Below are 18314 nucleotides of genomic sequence, written 5' to 3'. Positions count from 1 at the left end.
TTTACATTACAATGGGTAATTGTTCGGCTAGCTTTACTCTAAACCCCCGCCCATTCTCTCAGGCTGATTGGTTGAGTGTGCTCCTGTCATCGCTGTGATAGGACCAGAGCCCGCACACCCCTTTCCCTCCTTATTCTCCTTGACGCTGACATTCTGGGTTCCGCCTCTGACTTCTGATTGGTTACCCTTTACACCTGTACATCGGATTGGGCGTTCTGGTCGTTCCGGTAAAATGGCAGCGGTGAGAGCTTTAAGGAGCTGCAACCGGTCATTGGGCCGCTGGGTGAGTTACAGGGGAAATAATAATGACATTATTGTGGGGTTTATACCAGGTGGTCCCTTAGGTGCTCTTTGGTTGTTTTGAACTATATACCCGGCGCACAGCTGTGTGCATTTTATTGGTACATTTATAGCCACAACTTTAGCAAAGAGGGGAGACAGCTGGAGAGGCTCCAGCCACAAAAACACAGGAAGAATCTGTCAGTGGTTCCAGAATTGGAAATGCAAAGCTGTTTGGTCACTGTAATGACAGCAAAGTATAGCAGAATACCTTTTGCAAAATGAGTATTTACATTAAAAAAACATTATTAAAGTCTGCCACCCAGCAGCCCCTCATGGTGTGTCCCCACTGAGCTGTACTTTAACAACAACTGGAGGGACCCAGCTTGGGCCTTTGACTCATCTCAAATGATCATCTGTCTTGAATATTCTTTATCTAGGTTGGTCTGCGTCAACTGGGGTCCTGCAGTCGAATTCAGATACTTAGGTCGTCTTTTCCAAAGAAGACACCATGTGGGCGCCTACAACAGATACCGCAAAGGTCTTTAAGAACAGCCTCAGGTATATGCAATAATATGACTTGTGGGGTACAGATCTGTTATATTTTTTAAGAGTGCACAAAGTTTTGTTATTATATTCCTTAATGTCACACCTTCAAATACACTACACCCAAACCTGTTCTTTAACTCTGCAGGGGTACGGTTTCCTTGTAATTTGGAGCATTGTTTTTTAAGGCTGCTCAAAACATTCAAACATTTTTAAAAAGATAGTTTTGTTTTGCCACCAACATGGATGCTAGAGTCATATAGACTTTGGTTCCTGGTCAGACTGGTGGCAGGGCTGATCCTATCAAATGTGGGGCCCAATTGGGACCATGTTGGCGGGGCCCCTAGACAAAGTGTTGCTGGCTACTGACACACCGAGTATTTAGGAAAATAAGGGCATACAGGCACAAAATAGAAAGGAAAGGGGCAGACAAGGTAAGAGAGTGAGAGGGATGAAATAGGGGCACATAATAGGGGCACACAGGGTAAGAGAGAGAGAGGGAGGAAATAGGAGAGTGGACTGGGCCAGTTAGTTTGGGGCAGGCTGGGCCGATTCAGCTTGGGAGCAGGCTTGGTTGGATTGGGGGCAGGCAGGGCCTATCAAGGTTGGAGGAAAGCTGGGCCTATGAAAGTTGGGGGCAGGCTAGACCTATGGAGTTGGGGGATAGGCTGGCTTATCAGAGTTGGGGGTGGGCTGGACCTATGGATTTGGGGATGGGCTGGACTCTCAAAGTTGGGGGCAGGCCAGGCAGCATCATGTGCTGAGGGAAATATTATCTGTGGTACGGGGCCCCCAGAGGTGTGGGGCCCTATTGGGCCCAATTGGACCAATAGGCCTAAGGCCGGCCCTGACTGGTGGACCAACATTGCAGCAAGCAACTTTAAAAGTCCCACATTATCACCCAAGTGACATGATGTTCGTTGACGTCTCTGTTGTGGTAACTTGCATGCAACTGTCTGTAGGAACAAGTTCTCCTGCATTGTTTGTGAATCCATATTTGATTCATATTAGCATCAACTGGTCTGTTGTGTAGAAAACAGTAGTGTGAATAAGCCTAGAGTCAAATTACTACACTATTAAAAAGCAGCAAAATTAAATTAATGGTACATTTAACACTCTTTTGAAATGACTAGAATATTTGTCAATACATTGATTTTGTTTCTAGTAAGAAAGTCAAAGTAAACTTTGTCATCTCAGCAGTATACGAATATACAGTGAGACGAGACAACGTGGCTCCAGCTAGTACATATCACAAAAAGGCACTTAAAAATACACAATAAATATGTAAACATGAAATATGCAATATAAAGGCAGAAATTGGATATATACATGTTTAAACCTTTAGAATTGTGCAAATAAATTAAGAAAAGGATCATTTTAAATTTTTTGACTTAACGCTTGTTTTCATAAACGAGCCTGATACGTATGATTGACACTGATTTCTCTGTTTTTCCAGTTCTGAATGGGAAAATTGTTCAGTTCAAGCTTTCAGACATTGGAGAAGGGATCACAGAAGTTACAGTGAAAGACTGGTAGGTTTGTTTTAGTCCCTGATGTTCATGCTTTCCAGTAAATGGTTATTTCTATACTACACTGCCTATCGTAAAAATAAAGTTAACCTTAATGAATATAAGGAGCCCATTTACTTTACTTTTGTTTGAAAACTTTAGTACAGGTAGCCCCTGGGTTACGTACGAGATAAAGAGTCTGTAGGTTTGTTCTTAAGTTGAATTTGTATGTAAGTTGAAACATATACATTTACTTATTAAATACAACTTAGACAGATGTTTGTCTTAACATAGTAGTCAAATCAGTAAAGGTGCCACACTTACACTGAATCGCCTTTTGAAGTGTCGGGTGCACAGCTGTGTTCCTCTCTGCCAATGAATATATCCACAGTAAAGCAATAATTCAGTAGCACTCCGATATGTGAATCAATTATTTATTCATGCCATTAGCAGAGCGACGTTTCGGGCTATTCCAGCCCTTTATCAAGCTCATCAAGCTTGATAAAGGGCTGGAATAGCCGAAACGTCGCTCTGCTAATGGCATGAATAAATAATTGATTCACATATCGGAGTGCTGCTGAATTATTGCTTTACTGTCTTAACATAGTATTTACCTTTCTGTGCTCTGCAGTAGACAACATACACCAGAGGGGATTGGGGCAAGTGGTTTATTAAACCTAAATGCTAATAAAAGTCAAGCACACCATAGTATGTTACTGTAACAGCCTCCATCTGTAAGTGTGAGTTGTATGTAAGTCAAGTGTAGGAAACTCGAGGACTCCCTGTACTTTAGTAAAGCCATATGACTACAATACTATCTAATGGAGTCCTTAGTGATGGCTCCTGTTTTAAAACTAAATATCAGGAAAAAATAAAAACCATAAACCTAACATCACTTCTGTTATAGCACCAAGTTTCGTCATCAGAACACTGAATCCTTTTCTATGGAAAGAGTTAGATGGTTGTAAAATACATATTTTCATCAATAAAAACATTGCAGGCCAAAAAAAACCAAAAACACTGGTTTTCGGTAAGTTATTTCTTAAAGGGCATGTAAAGTCTAAAATAGAATAAGGCTAGAAATGCTGTATTTTGTATACTAAATATAAACATGAACTTACTGCACCACAAGCCTAATCAAACAAATAATTTATGCTTTCAAAGTTGGCTACAGGGGGTCACCATTTTTGTTAAACATCTTTGCAAGACCAAGACTGTGCACATGCTCGGTGTGGTCTGGGCTGCTTAGGGATTGTTATATATATATATCCCCCTGCTGTTCATAAGTATGATTGTTTCCCTGCTCAGCATTTAGGGACCATCTGACAATTCCTATCCACAGTAGTAAATGAAGGGAGAATTTCACTGCATACAGTCAGGTTACTTATAAAAATAGAACACATTTTTTAATTAAAGTATATTGGAGATAGGTTTCTTTTTCATTATAGAAGTAAAAATGGGATTTTATTTTTTTGCCTTTACATGCCCTTTAAAAAAGGCTGTACGATTTTAAAGTTTAATTAGTCTTGGTGTTTATTTTAATGGTATACTAAAAAATTTTTTTAAAATGTTGATGTTATTGGTCCTTTAAAGCGTTACATCTGGCCCAAGTGCACTTGGCCCAAGTCTACTTGGACAGCAGTCACAGCAATGTGCTTAATCCACCCACCCTCCCTCTTTTATAAATATTTACTTGTTTTATCCACATCAAGAATGTGACACAGTGACAATCTGTACATGTAAATTTAAATCAATATGACCCTCCTCTTAGATAGGGGACATCAGTAATTGCTGAATTTGTAATAGTTATGAAGAAAGAGAAAATAAACACACTACCTTACTGTTGAGCAAGTCTGTGAATTTGTTTTTGGCCCAACAATGAATAGTTGCCTAAGACAGAGAAAACAAAACCCATAGTACTTGAATACTGTATTTCTTGTGTTGTGTTATTTCTGCCTCAGTTTGTTGAAACTTTACTATAAATGTAATTATAACTGGAGAAAATGTTTGATGTAGGATGCTGTTGAAACACAGCTATATCTTCACATTGTGGCCTTTATAGCTAAAGTATTGGGGGGGAAAAATGAATGTCAAATCCTTAAATACATATGTCCCTTCTTTGTTAGGCTGCCATATCTCCCGTTTGGTATCTTTTTGTTTTTTTTAGAGATCATGTGGGTCATTGTGTTGCTTTACCAGAGAACTGTTTTTGTGTCAATTCTTGCTTTTTCTATGTCCTAATTCTCTGGCTCTGCTCCTTTTTAAGGTATGTGAAAGAAGGAGATTCTGTGTCTCAGTTTGACAGTATCTGTGAGGTACAAAGTGACAAGGCCTCTGTTACAATCACCAGCCGCTATGATGGTGTTATCAGAAAGCTACATTACAATGTGGATGACACTGCTTACGTTGGGAAACCTCTAGTCGACATTGAGACAGATGCTTTAAAAGGTTTGGAATTAGTAAAATAAAATAATATGTTTATTAAATTAGTACAGAGTCTTGATAAGATTGTCATACGCTGGGGTTTAGTAATAATGGAAACTGTATGTGTGAGGGAGTTTCTCTGCTGTCTCTCTTCCTCATGCTAGGCTGAGGGCTACTCACATGTAATGAAAGTCACCAAAATCTCAAAAAAAAGTCACTAATATCAAGGGCTTAAACACAAATTTTAAATTGACTTAGATGTGGGTAAAAAATTAGTGCTTAACATTTATTTATTTCAATATCCAACATTATTCTACTTCTACAGATCTAATATCTATCTACTTTCATAAGGAAAATTCCAACACAGCCATTTTAGGACACAGCTGCCTCATGGTTTAGTGTAGCAAGGGCAAGGTAAATAGTTCTGTAGCTGGCAGGTGTTGTATTGTGTACAGAAAACTAATATGAAGAGTTGAAGATAAGGAATTGATAAGAAATGCAACGCTAAATCATTTTAGCAAACTGGCATGATTATGAAACCACAAGCTAAGCAGAATTTAAGCCTGTATTAAAGTGATACTAACAGATTCCTGTAAAAAGCCTGTAAGTAAATGCGCTAACAACTTATCTCCACCCAAACCCCTTTGCTAGCTGACACAGCCAAGTAAAAGGAAGCTGTAGGAAGTTTTAGCACATTCGATTCATGCCAAAATCCATGTAAAATTATACTGACAGAGTCATGTAAAACTCTTGAATGTGTCAGTATAACTTTAAATGACAGATAAAATGAGTTGGGCTCTCCATCATTTTGAATGTGATTCCCTCTTTGCAAGTGTTTTGCAAGTGTTTAGTATGCTCTTGGTTACTATTTATATTTATGGCACTTACAATATAATGTAGCTTATGTATTAATGCTGCCACCCTGGTTGAAAAAGAAACCTGAACATTGTTACATACATAATTTCCCTAGATCTAAAAAAAAAATGATATACTCATCAGTACTGCACACAATGAAGGGCAATCACCCACCCGACAAAGGGCAATCACCTCTTCAACAATCCCAGTCCAGTCTTCTCTCTGCAGTCAACTGACTTGCACAATTGCAGTTACAGTATCTTTCTTTGTTTTTCAGATGTGGCCCCTGAGGAAGATGTGGTGGAAACCCCTGCTGTGTCCCATGATGAGCACACCCACCAGGAGATAAAGGGACATAAAACTTTGGCAACACCAGCAGTTCGAAGGCTAGCAATGGAGAACAATGTAAGATCATCAAAAATCATTCATGTAGGACATATACATATATTTACTAAAAACGACAGTTTGTTATGCTAGTAATGAAAAACACAGTCTTCATTCTGTTTGATGGGCAGTGAAGAGCAGATAGATTAGAATAGGACTTGCTGCTCATGGAGAAAAAAAATCTGATTTCTCAGTTCAAGACCTTCTTCTGTGTCAGTGTTCAAATGACTTCCCATGTGCACCCACACAAACAATAATAACTCTACTCTGTTTTTTTTTTAACTTTAACTCTTTATTTTTATATCGAAGGCATAAAATAAAAAAAAAGGCAATTAGTTATAGTGAGGTACAATAATTGCAGTACAGTCTGCATAAATTGGTTACATCAATATTCTTGTCCTGTTTACACCACAGTAGCTCAATGTAGGTACGTATACTATAACAAGTAACTGAAATAATTAATAATTAAATTACAAATATAAAGAAAAAGGGTAGCGAAAATACAATAAAAGAGCCATTAAATATTAGTTAGGCTAGGGTTAATACAATATGTTTTAGTTAGGATCTTTACAGAACTCAAAGGTAGCAGTATTGATTCTCATCCTTCCCCAGTGACTGCTGACAATTGGTCTAAGTGTCCAGGATTAAAGATGTTGAAGTTTCCAGGGTGCCCAAACCCTCAAGAACTGGGGGACTTTGATTTGTTTTAAAATAATAGTATATTCAAACTTCTTATTACTCTCAATCCTGTCATTTATTTCTGACCAGGAAGGAAGATCTTTAGATTTCCATTTGGACGCCATGGAAATGCCAACCATATTTAATACATGATTGAGTAATTTCTGAGTTTGTTTGGGTAGCCCTTCAAGGGGTTTCCCTAAAAGGAAGATAGTAATATCTAGTTGAATACTATCATGCATTAACCTTTCTAGTAGTGTCAGGGAGCCGGGAGCTCCCTCCAGGGAGGTAGTCAGGATCGAGGAGGAAGCCCTCTTGAGGGAGCAAGGTCGCGGTGTCCAAAGGGTTAATCAAAAGAGTAGTCAGAATCCAGGCAAGAGTTCACGGGCAGGCAGATAACAGCAAAGTCCAAAGTCCAGGCAAGGGTCAGGATAATAATCAGGAACAAGATTTAGAAATAGCAGCCCACAGGGAACCCAGGATACACTCAGGGAAAGTTTCCTATACTTGGGCGCCATTCTGGCGTCTTGGTAGCGTTTTTATATTTGAATTTGGCGCCATTGTGACGTCATTGGCGTCCTTGCGCCGACGTCGGCGCGCTGACGTCATCGCGCCAGCGCCGCTACCCACGTGGCGGCCATGGGCGCTGCCATTTTGGGAGCGACGCCGGCAGGGGAGGACGCGCCACCCGGAGCTCCTGGAACTGCTCCGGGCGGCGATCGTGACAAGTAGCTTCTGAACCTCAGTCCATAAGAGCTGTACCTGTTGGCAATCCCAGAATATATGATCGAGTGTACCCTCTGTTGGACATCCTCTCCAGCATAGTTGTGAAATTGTGGGAAATGTTTTATGTAGTCTGGGGGGGTGAGCTACCAGAACATTAATATTTTGTATATATTCTCTTTTTGTTTCACAAAAGTGACACTGCTTTTGGCAAATCTGCTCTGTTTTAATCCATTATTCCTTCACCAGAGAGCAGATAAGACAGAGGACTAATGACACACAAGTAGTGAACAGTCACCAATAAGTATTATGCCTTAGCTGGATTTCCTATAACAGTATTTTATGAATCCCTTTTAAAAGGAGGGTACTGCAAAGTAGTTACATTTTTGTATAAGATTGCCTGCTGCAGTTTTCTGCCTTTTCAGATAAAACTCAGTGAGGTGGTTGGCAGCGGGAAGGATGGTCGTATCCTTAAGGAGGACATTCTTGGTTTTCTAGCCAAGCAGACTGGGGCTATTTTGCCACCTTCACCTCAGATGGAGATCACTCCTCCACCCCCAAAGTTAGAGACCTCCAGACAACAACAAAAGGCCAAAGCTGCAAGCATTCCTGCTCCTTTAATCAAACCAGTTGTATTTGCTGGAAAGGATGTCACAGAGCCTGTAAAAGGTAAAATTGCTACTACATGCCCAAAATATGTTGAGCTTAATAAAACTAAAATATTTTACTTCTTTATATGTACATTTCAAATGTGTTTACCTCCTCCCTTACAGCTCTGTAACATCCCCATGTTGTCCAGTCTCTTTTCTCCTTAATCTACAGGATAGGTTTTCTTACATTTTGCATAATACTCTGCCTTTTTTCCACATTTACTTCCATAATTCATATTTCAGTGGGGGCTTTTTCTCCAGTTACTAGTTTGAAGCTCACTTTATCTTTCGTCCTTTCATTAAACTGCTTCATTTATTAAATGTTCTAATGTTTTCTGTCCCTTATTTTACTTTGTCTTTAAAGGGATACTGTCATGGGAAAAAAAAATTTTTTCAAAATGAATCAGTTAATAGTGCTGTTCCAGCAGAATTCTGTGCTGAAATCCATTTCTCAAAAGAGCAAACAGATTTTTTTATATTTAATTTTAAAATCTGACATGCGGCTAGACATTTTGTCAATTTCCCAGCTGCCCCAAGTCATGTGACTTGTGCCTGCACTTCAGGAGAGAAATGCTTTCTGGCAGGCTGCTTTTTTTCCTTCTCAATGTAACTGAATGTGTCTCAGTGGGACATGGGTTTTTACTATTGAGTGTTGTTCTTAGATCTACCAGGCAGCTGTTATCTTGTGTTAGGGAGCTGCTATCTGGTTACCTTCCCATTGTTCTTTTGTTTGGCTGCTGGGGGGAAAAAGGGAGGGGGTTGATATCACTCTAACTTGCAGTACTGCAGTAAAGAGTGATTGAAGTTTATCAGAGCACAAGTCACATGACTTGGGGCAGCTGGGAAATTGACAATATGTCTAGCCCCATGTCAGATTTCAAAATTGAATATAAAAAAATCTGTTTGCTCTTTTGAGAAATGGATTTCAGTGCAGAATTCTGGTTTGAATTTTTTTTTCCCATGACAGTATCCCTTTAAGTTATTTGGAGGTAGACAATTGTAAATAATGAGCTTGCATGCTGTCCTCTAGTGACCAAATAGAGGTATAGCCTCATATTGTACAAAAAATCCCAAAAGCATGCTTTTTAAGATAAAAAATATAGTTTTATTACATCAATTAAAATGTCAAACAAGCATGCTTTTGGGATTTTTTGTACAATATGACCCTTATTTTACTCACTGGTACATGCTGTTCTATTTCTTGCTTTCTTCTGTTTTAAACTAATATTTTCTAATAGGTTTCCACAAAGCCATGGTGAAAACTATGTCAGCAGCATTAAAGATTCCTCACTTTGGATACTGTGATGAAGTGGACATGACAAATCTTTCCCAGCTTAGAGAGGAGCTGAAACCCTTGGCTGAATCTCGTGGAGTCCGTCTGTCCTTCATGCCCTTCTTTTTAAAGGTAGTGCAAAGAATATCTGACACCCCCTAAAATCCTGCCACCCTAGGCCTGGGCCTAGGTGGCCTTTCCACAAATCCGGGCCTGCATACTGACGAATGAGAGAAAGTCCATAATATGAATGCATCTGTGTCAACGGCGGAGGAAGTCACATAAATGACTGGAAATCTGGAAATATAGGTTAAATATATTTTGCCTTACATGCATGTCTCTAAAAATGCCATAGGAGACAATGTAATTACAAATGCAAACAAATCAATGATAGCTCTGGTTCACTGCAACTGGGCAAACTGTGTGCCTTTATTACTTATTGGGAATAGTGTCCATATTTCAGTAAATATGTAAGGACAGCCCCTGGCCTTGTAGACTTGTCCCACTGCAGGTAGTGTCCACTAGTTCTGTCCAAACACCAGTGTAGGAGGAGTGGAACTCATCCATGTAATGCTTGTTGTTTTCCTTGGCTAAAGTAGGAGAAAGGTTAGAAGGGCGCACTCCGTTATAGATGTTAAAATTTCAGGTAAATAACCCAGTAGAAGAATTGTAGGGTGAATTTCATTGGTAAAACCATCAACTGAGACTTGTAAGTGGAGACTTCCTTCCAGTAGGGGTTTATTTTTGGGCAGTCATAATGGTAATCTTAATGATTCCTGATGTTTAAGTTGTATGAATTATTTTCTTAGGCAGCCAGTCTTGGACTGGTGCAGTTCCCGATCCTGAACTCATCGGTGGATGAAAATTGCCAAAACATTACATACAAGGTACAATATTCCAACAAATGACCCACTTGTGTCCACTGCTTAAGCACAAAAGAGCCTTATATAAGAGCACCAGTTAGAGCTTCTGAAGAACACGTGAACAACCTTGTTTTTTTTTTTTTTCTCCCTTCTGCTCAGGCTGCTCATAACATCGGAATTGCTATGGACACCCAACAAGGCCTGGTTGTCCCTAATGTGAAGAATATCCAGGTCCGGAGCATTTTTGAGATTGCTGCAGAGCTTAACCGGTTGCAGTCTTTAGGGTCCACTGGACAACTGGGGGCAACAGACTTGACTGGAGGGACGTTTACCCTTTCCAATATTGGATCGGTGAGTGAGCAGTACATAAAAAAGCAGTTGGAGTTTAAGAAATATTTTTTACTAGTGACTGACATCTGTTTCTTTCCTTCTAGATTGGTGGCACGTATGCAAAGCCTGTAATATTACCTCCTGAAGTAGCAATAGGAGCCATTGGAAAAGTGCAGGTTTGTTTTAGTTCTGTATGCTACAGGTGTTATTCTTTTTTGATATTCAATAATACTTTAATATGGTATTAATCTATTAAACAATCATTTGATGTGACCATTGAAACCACTGCTGTCATACATATTAATTTATGTCATACAGGTATGGGACCTGTTATCCAGAATGCTCGGGACCTGGGGTTTTCCAGATAATGGATCTTTCTGTAATTTGGGTCTTCATGCCTTAAGTCTACTAGAAATTAATTTAAACATTAAATAAACCCAATAGGCTGGTTTTGCTTCCAATAAGGATTAATTATATGTTAGTTGGGATCAAGTACAAGCTACTGTTTTATTATTACAGAGAAAAAGGAAATCTTTTTTAAAAATTTGGATAAAATGGAGTCTATGGGAGACAGCCATTCCGTAATTTGGAGCATTCTGGATATCGGGTTTCCGGATAAGGGATCCTATACCTGTAATATGTAATAATATCTGAAAAGATGTGATCTGTTATCCAGAAAGCTCAAAATTACAGGAAGGCTGTCTCCCATAGACTTCATTTCATCCAAATAATTGATATTTTTTAAAAATGATTTCCTCTTTCTCTTTAGTAATTAAACAGTAGCTTGTACTTGACCCAAACTACGATATAATTAATTATTATTGTAAGCAAAACCAGCCTTTTGGGTTTATTTAATTTTTATATAGATCCCTTACTTCAGAAGGGGGTCACTGACCCCAGCTGTCGAAAACCTATTGCTATGTGATGCTACAGTTTTATTGTTATCCTCACTTTTTATTACTTATCTTTCTTTTTAGACCTCTCCAATGCAAAATGTTGAATAATTAAAAAAAACACAAACATTGTTTTTTAGAAATTGCAGATCTCCGATCTCAAAATATCTGTCTACATCACACCACTGATTTTAAAGGCAAACTTTCCCCTTTAGTTTAGTTAAAATCAGTTACCAGGTAACACGCTATTGTTTTAGAGTAAAAGCAAAATTAATTTGTTTTTATTTAAATTGGACACTATGGGGGAAAAGGCATTGGCCAGACTTTTTCAGAAAATGACTGTATTTGCTAATATTTTCTGTAATTTACTGTCCTAATTATCATCTCCTTGCATACAGGTTCTTCCAAGGTTTGATTCTAAAGGACAGTTAGTGAAGGCTCAAATCATTAACATCAGCTGGTCGGCAGATCATAGGATTATTGATGGAGCAACCATGTCCCGTTTTTCTAACCTATGGAAATCCTACTTGGAAAATCCATCCCTGATGCTGCTAGAACTTAAGTGACAAAAAGGTGAATGTGATTCCTGTGCTGCCCTCACCCACCACAAAAAAAGGGACATCCTCATCTCTTCCCTTTTGAAGAACTTCTGCCAGCTTCCTTAACCTTAGGGGGGAACCTAATGGAAACCGCGCTCAACCTTCTGCATAGCTGGAAGGATTTAAAGAAAGTGTTAGTAGGTGACAGACAATATGTGTTGGTTTCCAGAATAAATTATCTGTTTTATTATACCGTTCAGTTGCCCCATTGGAATAATAAAAGCTGTATCATGGTCAAATTTTATCTATGTGTATAAAAGGCACTATTGATGAGATATGAAAGTGATAAATATATACAATAATAACAAATCAAAGTTGCTGTGAGTTCTAAGGTACCTGCCCCATATTATATGGTGCCGCTGTAGTATTTTAACGCGGAAGAACACATTGTGTGGGTGTGTCGTGAATCATTTTCTTCCAGAAGTGCAAATCATGATTGTGTTTGGTTAAATGGTAACTGCTTTGTCAAGTCTTGTGAAACTTTGACAGGGGGACCCTCAACCAGTTTTGCACTGACAGTGCCTAGTAGTGCTTGAAATAAGCGAAGCAGAACATATTTGTGATTGGTGAAGTAGAAGCACTGCTATACTGAAGATATAGGTCATTATGTAAGGTTCTCTTATCGGGGTTTCTGACCAACTGTTACACTACTATGGATCAATTAATAACGACATGATTGTACTGATGTATGTTTTAGAACATAGAAGAAATGAACAATTTTAAATTGCTGTCCTGGAAGCCAAAAGCAGACCCACTCTGTAAGTGCGATGCTGGACAGGGCTGATACTGTCCCTGAATAAAACTGAAAAAAGAGAAAATGTTTGGCTTATTATTATATGCTTTTTCTACTCTTGTTTATTCAATGTTCTCTTTTACATGTACATTATAGAGCAGTTTGTACACCTATAGCTTAGACTGGGCTGGCTGCACTTGACTTGCATGATTTCTTATCCAACATGGGGTTAGACAGGGACTCTGTGTTTCTTTAAGGAAAGAATGTGGCTGGAAGCATCAGAATCACTTTCCTGATTCACAGGATATCATGACAAAGGAATGCATTTTACATAATATATAACTGGGTTTTTTTTTTCAATTTCATGATATAGCAGTTTTATTCATAGCATAAAGGTGCAACCTGAGAGCCACCTGCTGTTTGACCTGGGTTAGTGCCAGGCAGAACACAAAAGCTTTAGTAGATTTAAGGTGTGAAGGTCTAAATTACGAAAGATTCCTTATCCAGAAAACACCAGGTCTGCAGCATTCTGGATAACAGGTCCCATACCTGTACTGTGGACTCTATTCTTTAGCATTCTTTGTACTGTCTTACTGGACCCTGTGTAGCTGTAGACCTATAATAAGTAACAACACTAATTGTGAATTTGTGCCCCCCTGTCATATACAGGTAACAGATCAGCTAATTTCAGACAGAATCTCCATGGTTTGTTTTACCCACAATGCAATATTCTCCCAACAATTCAAGTTTAACTGCATCTGCAAAGGGGAGATGCGTCAAGATTTGGGTAACTGCAAATTGTGAAAATGTTTTACATCCGATTTGATGTAATTCAGAGTGAAAATGATGTGCACGTAATTATTTAGGTGCAAGTGCGCTGGGCTGATTGATGCAGGCTGCTCTGGGAACTCAGAAGCTACTGCCAAGTTCAGAGGTGACAGGAGCATTGCAGGAGGTTTCTGATTGGAGAGCCTTCTGCAGAGTGAACACTGAACCATTGCTGCAAGCTGTTATTTATAAAGCCTTCAAATTTACACAAATCATTCAACCAAGGTCTCCATGCTTAAAATATCTTACTAACTGAACAGATATGGGTGTCATCAATATATTGAATTTTAATCATGTTAATAAAGTTGCCATTAATAGCTTGGTGTCAGTAATGTATGTGTTAATCACTGTTTGTTCTCTCATGTTTATAAATGTACTATTCTGCCTTTATGTTCTGTGTTGTTACCCAAATGAGATGATAGTTGGGCTTAAGAAGACAAAATAATTCAGCTAAAGTAGGGATTGCTATATTATGGCAACATTTATAAAGCTGAATGACTAATACAATAGTGTCTCAATGTATCGGTATCTGAGATTTGTTGACGGAAACCAAAATAAAAAGCCTCTGAGCTAAGGTGTCATGCAGATGTTGAAGGGTGACCTAATTACATCAGATAAAGACACAAACATTTGGATTTTATTAGGAATTAATTAATCCTCTGACATTGTAAAAATATTTGTTGGAAATTTTGAAAATTCACCAAACCCAGAGGGCGATGTTTACAATACAGCAGTTTTTTTTAGTTTTTTTTTTTATAGTGGTTAAAATAAATCAAGTCATACCACTTATCCTCCAAAAACCCTTTGTCTTATCCACACATGGATAGAATGACTGGGGGCTCTAGTATAACCAAATTCAAATAAAGGATGGATTTTGGTGACACTCAGAGGGAGTACAGAGACATGTTATGGGACTGGCTTCCATGGTGACAGTACTGTGCTGTGTTAGTATGCAGAATCTGCAGGCTTTTTCAGGTTTATACTGTAGGTACAATAGCTGGCTACAGACAAAGCAAAGGGGGTTGAGAGAAATGCAAAGAGAAAAACAGCTTGTATTCAAAAAGGCGAGCAGATGCAACAAGACAGATACACAGATGGAGAAATGGAGTAAAAATGACTGGAAGAGCAAGAAAGCAGAAAGGAACTTTGTGACACCGGTACCCAGTAAGAACTAAGAAGAAAAAAGACGAGAAAGAGGAACCAAATGCAGAGTTGAACAAAGGAGAAGGTGTAAAAGGGGAGAGACTACAAAAGCTTGAAGAATTTCAAAGTCGACGGAGGGCTTGATCTTGATTGTCTATTCCAAGGATCTTCATGACTGATCAGGTAAAAGGTTCATAATGCAAATGTATATGTAGCTTAAGGGTAAGGGCACACACTAAGATTTGGGGGGATTTAGTCTCCCTGTAAAGCCTTCCCGCTGGCTAGAACCTAATTCGACGTCGGGATGGCACTCGGAGCACTTCGTTTTCCGAAGTTGCACAAAGTTTCCTCACGAGGAAACAGAGGCGGCTTATCGCTTGGTGACTAAATCTCCCCAGATCTTAGCGTGTGCCCTTACCCTAACTGTTGTGAGATGTAGTCATCAGCCCCTTGGCCAAAGCATTGGCTACTATGTATCTGGACAACACATATAGTAGATAGCCAAAGAACACTGATTAGATCTGTGGGGATTTAAATTTACAGGTTTATTCTTAACCTTCTACACAAGCCCATACGGCTTATAGTCCAATCACATTTTTTTTGTCTGTACTGTTTTTTATTGTGATTACAAGGGGTTTCCACAAACAGAGCACTGGCTGTACACTTCAACCAAATTGGTTGGCTGATGGAAATTGTCTTTGGTAGGGAAGATCCACTGACAGGCCAGTCTGACCTCGAGTTGGCCTTCCATTACTAACCCAAAAATTTCAGCAGTTGCTGTGTGCACCAGAATTATTTTGTAGGGCTGCACCAAATCCTGGATTCGGTATGGGATTCTGCCTTTTTCAGCAGGATTCGGCCGAATCCTTCTGCCCAGCCGAACCAAATCTGAATCCTAATTTGCATAATTTTCATGTAAATTATGATTCTGGTTCGCTATTCGGCCGAATCTTTCGCAAAAATTCGGGGGTTCGGCCGAATCCAAAATAGTGGATTCGGTGCATCCCTATTATTTTGTAGACTTCTCTTATTTATGTGCAGACAGAATGTATCTAAATCAAAAGTTTTTTGGGCTTAAACTGTTCCAACATGAGCCAGTGTTAGCTTGTAACTGTAGTTAGAGATTCATAAATGACATTGTGGTATAGTCAAAAGTGAATTCAGTGCAGTATTTCATCCTAACTGCAGGTGGGAAACACATATCTAAAATAGCCTTTGTAGCTTGATTGTACCTCATAATGCATGTTTCTGCAGGTGCAGGTGGGGTCTCTAATAATACCTTTCAGAAATGTCTTTAGTTAACCAAAGGAAGTTTTAAAGATTATTTTTGTTTATTTATATTGCATATTGTTATATTTTCAGGATAGAAATGGAGCTCAGACAAGATTCAGTTAATCCACATTGGACCTTCACAAAAGCAAAGTCACATTATCAAAGAAGCAAAAGTGGAGCAATTAGACGTCTTCCAGAGACCCCCATGAAACCTACTGGAAGTCAACAAGTTCAGAGGTCTTGTGCCCGAAGTAGGAATGATACTCATGATAAAGGCAAAGCCAGAAGTCGCACAAGGTTGGGTGCTGAAGAGGCACGAACCATGGACTCGGCGCTAGATCTACAGCCAAGAAGAATCTTTTCTGCTGAAGAGGTATCAAAGGTCATTAAATCTGTCCTTGAGAAACAACTCCAAGATGTTGAGTATGATGTTACAGGGAGCCACCAAAGAGCTCTGGAGCTGGCACAGCTTGTTAAGGAGGCAGTGAAGGCACTGGGATATGAAAGATACAAACTTGTTTGCTACATTGTCCTTGGCCCGGTATCTCAAGGAGCCATTTGCTGTTGCAGCAGGAGTGTGTGGAGTCCCACATCAGACACCTTTGCAGAGTATGTGTTCAGGAATCAATCCGTATTTGCGCTTTGTGTTGTGTATGCTGGCTACTACGAGTGACACCTGCAGGCCAAACTGTTTCTGAATATCACTTCCTGCGTATGAAACGTTTTTTTTTTTACAAAATTAGGTATTCATGCATTTTTAACTTCACACCAATTCACACCAGTGTAAGCTCTCTCTGTAGATCTGCAAGCTATCCTATTAATACAGCAGTATGATGAGCTGGGTCTCATCCACATACAAGTCCTTTATTATTTCCTTTGATTTTATTAATGCCTTATCAACACCTTGTACTTTTTCTGCATCTGTCCGCTTATCTATTCTCCCCCCCCAGCTAAAAACAAAAGTTATGTATTTGCCCAGGAGCAGTAAACCATAGCAACTAGTCAGCAGGCAGAATTTACTGGTCACCTTTTTAAAAGCAAACATTTTATTGGATGCTATGAGTTACTGCTCCTGGGCTAACGTAGTGCCTTTTATAACATATGGGGGAACGGGTATAAATTAGTATATAGTATATCAAACACCTTCTAAGAATATTACTGCCCCTGACATACTCTTGCTAGGGTCACCTGGTTCTTCTTGTATGATTCTATGGACAACAGAAGGAGAAAAAAAACAGAATAAAGTAAAGTTCTGAAACGTGAACTTCCAGCATTCCCTCGTGGCAAAACAAAACATTTCTGTTTCTCCAGCTGCTTATAGCTCAGGTACTTTATTTATGTTCCACCTTGTTTTGCCAAATCCATGCATATTTTCAATTTTTTCTCCTGTATTATCCTCACAATACCATGCACAATAGCTCACAAGTGCAATTTTAGGGTACAAGTTGCCAAGTTTTTTTTTTTTTTTTACCTATAATGCAGTTTTTCCCCCATAATTCCAGTATAATTGCAGCTGCAATGGTATTAGTGTAATTGTATCTAATGCATTCAAATGTATGCAATTAAACCTGTGTTTGGACATGTAGCACCCACATGTTACTGGGGAACTAGGATTGTGCATTATACAACCACCCCCGGACCCTCTCTGGTGCAGGAATGTAGTGTTCCGGTTAACGGATCTTTCCATAATTTGGATGTTCATACCTTAAGTCTACTAGAAAATCATGTAAACATTAAATTAAACCCAACAGGCTGGTTTTGCATCCAAGTGAAAATATTGAACAGCACCCGCAGTAGTTAAAATCCGTATTTTATTAAATCTTCATTAAAAGTCGAGCAGGACATGTATCCCAAAGCACGCTTGACGCGTTTCGTGGACTAAGCCACTTTCTCAAAAGGTTTTGCTTCCAATAAGGATTAATTATATCTTAGTTTGGATCAAGCACAAGCTACTGTTTTATTATTATAGAGAAAAAGGAGATCATTTGCAACATTTTTCATTATTTGGATAAAATGGAATCTATGGGAGATGGCCTTTCCGTAATTTGGAACTTTCTGGATAACGGGTTTCAGGATAACGGATCCCATACCTGTATTTAACCTTGTAATTGTGAGTTATAACTGGCAGTATCCCATTGAAATAATAACTTGTTACACATATTATTTAAAAAAAGGAAAGTTCAGGAGAACTTTGCGGCTGGTCTAGTTTATTATAAGAGGTACCCGCTAAGTGGGTTCTATGTATTTATGTCCTTCCCACCTGGCAAGGCAAATCAAAGATTATGATAATACTGAATTTCAAACACATTGTTAAGCTTCAAGTGATAAAAACC

General features: G+C 39.0%; 2 protein-coding genes across 2 annotated transcripts; both read left to right on the top strand.

The window, feature by feature from the left end:
* The first annotated feature begins 221 nt into the window (after positions 1-221).
* Positions 222-12809, top strand: dbt.L (dihydrolipoamide branched chain transacylase E2 L homeolog). The gene is given in 11 exon segments (NM_001094323.1): positions 222-283; positions 720-840; positions 2282-2357; positions 4600-4781; positions 5890-6017; positions 7823-8066; positions 9286-9452; positions 10130-10207; positions 10343-10534; positions 10618-10689; positions 11805-12809. Coding segments are annotated over 11 exon segments (1479 nt in total). The 5' UTR covers positions 222-232; the 3' UTR covers positions 11973-12809.
* A 3191-nt stretch (positions 12810-16000) lies between these two features.
* Positions 16001-16954, top strand: LOC108713663 (dynein light chain Tctex-type 5-B-like). Its single transcript, XM_018257181.2, has one exon. The coding sequence runs from the start codon at positions 16079-16081 to the stop codon at positions 16652-16654; it is 576 nt and encodes a 191-aa protein (XP_018112670.1). The 5' UTR covers positions 16001-16078; the 3' UTR covers positions 16655-16954.
* The last annotated feature ends 1360 nt before the right edge of the window (positions 16955-18314 follow it).

Source organism: Xenopus laevis, chromosome 4L (genome assembly GCF_017654675.1).
Source record: "Xenopus laevis strain J_2021 chromosome 4L, Xenopus_laevis_v10.1, whole genome shotgun sequence".
Classification (NCBI taxonomy): Eukaryota; Metazoa; Chordata; class Amphibia; order Anura; family Pipidae; genus Xenopus; species Xenopus laevis.
The sequence above is the reverse complement of the archived record's forward strand: the minus strand, read 5'-3'. Positions and strand labels throughout refer to the sequence as shown.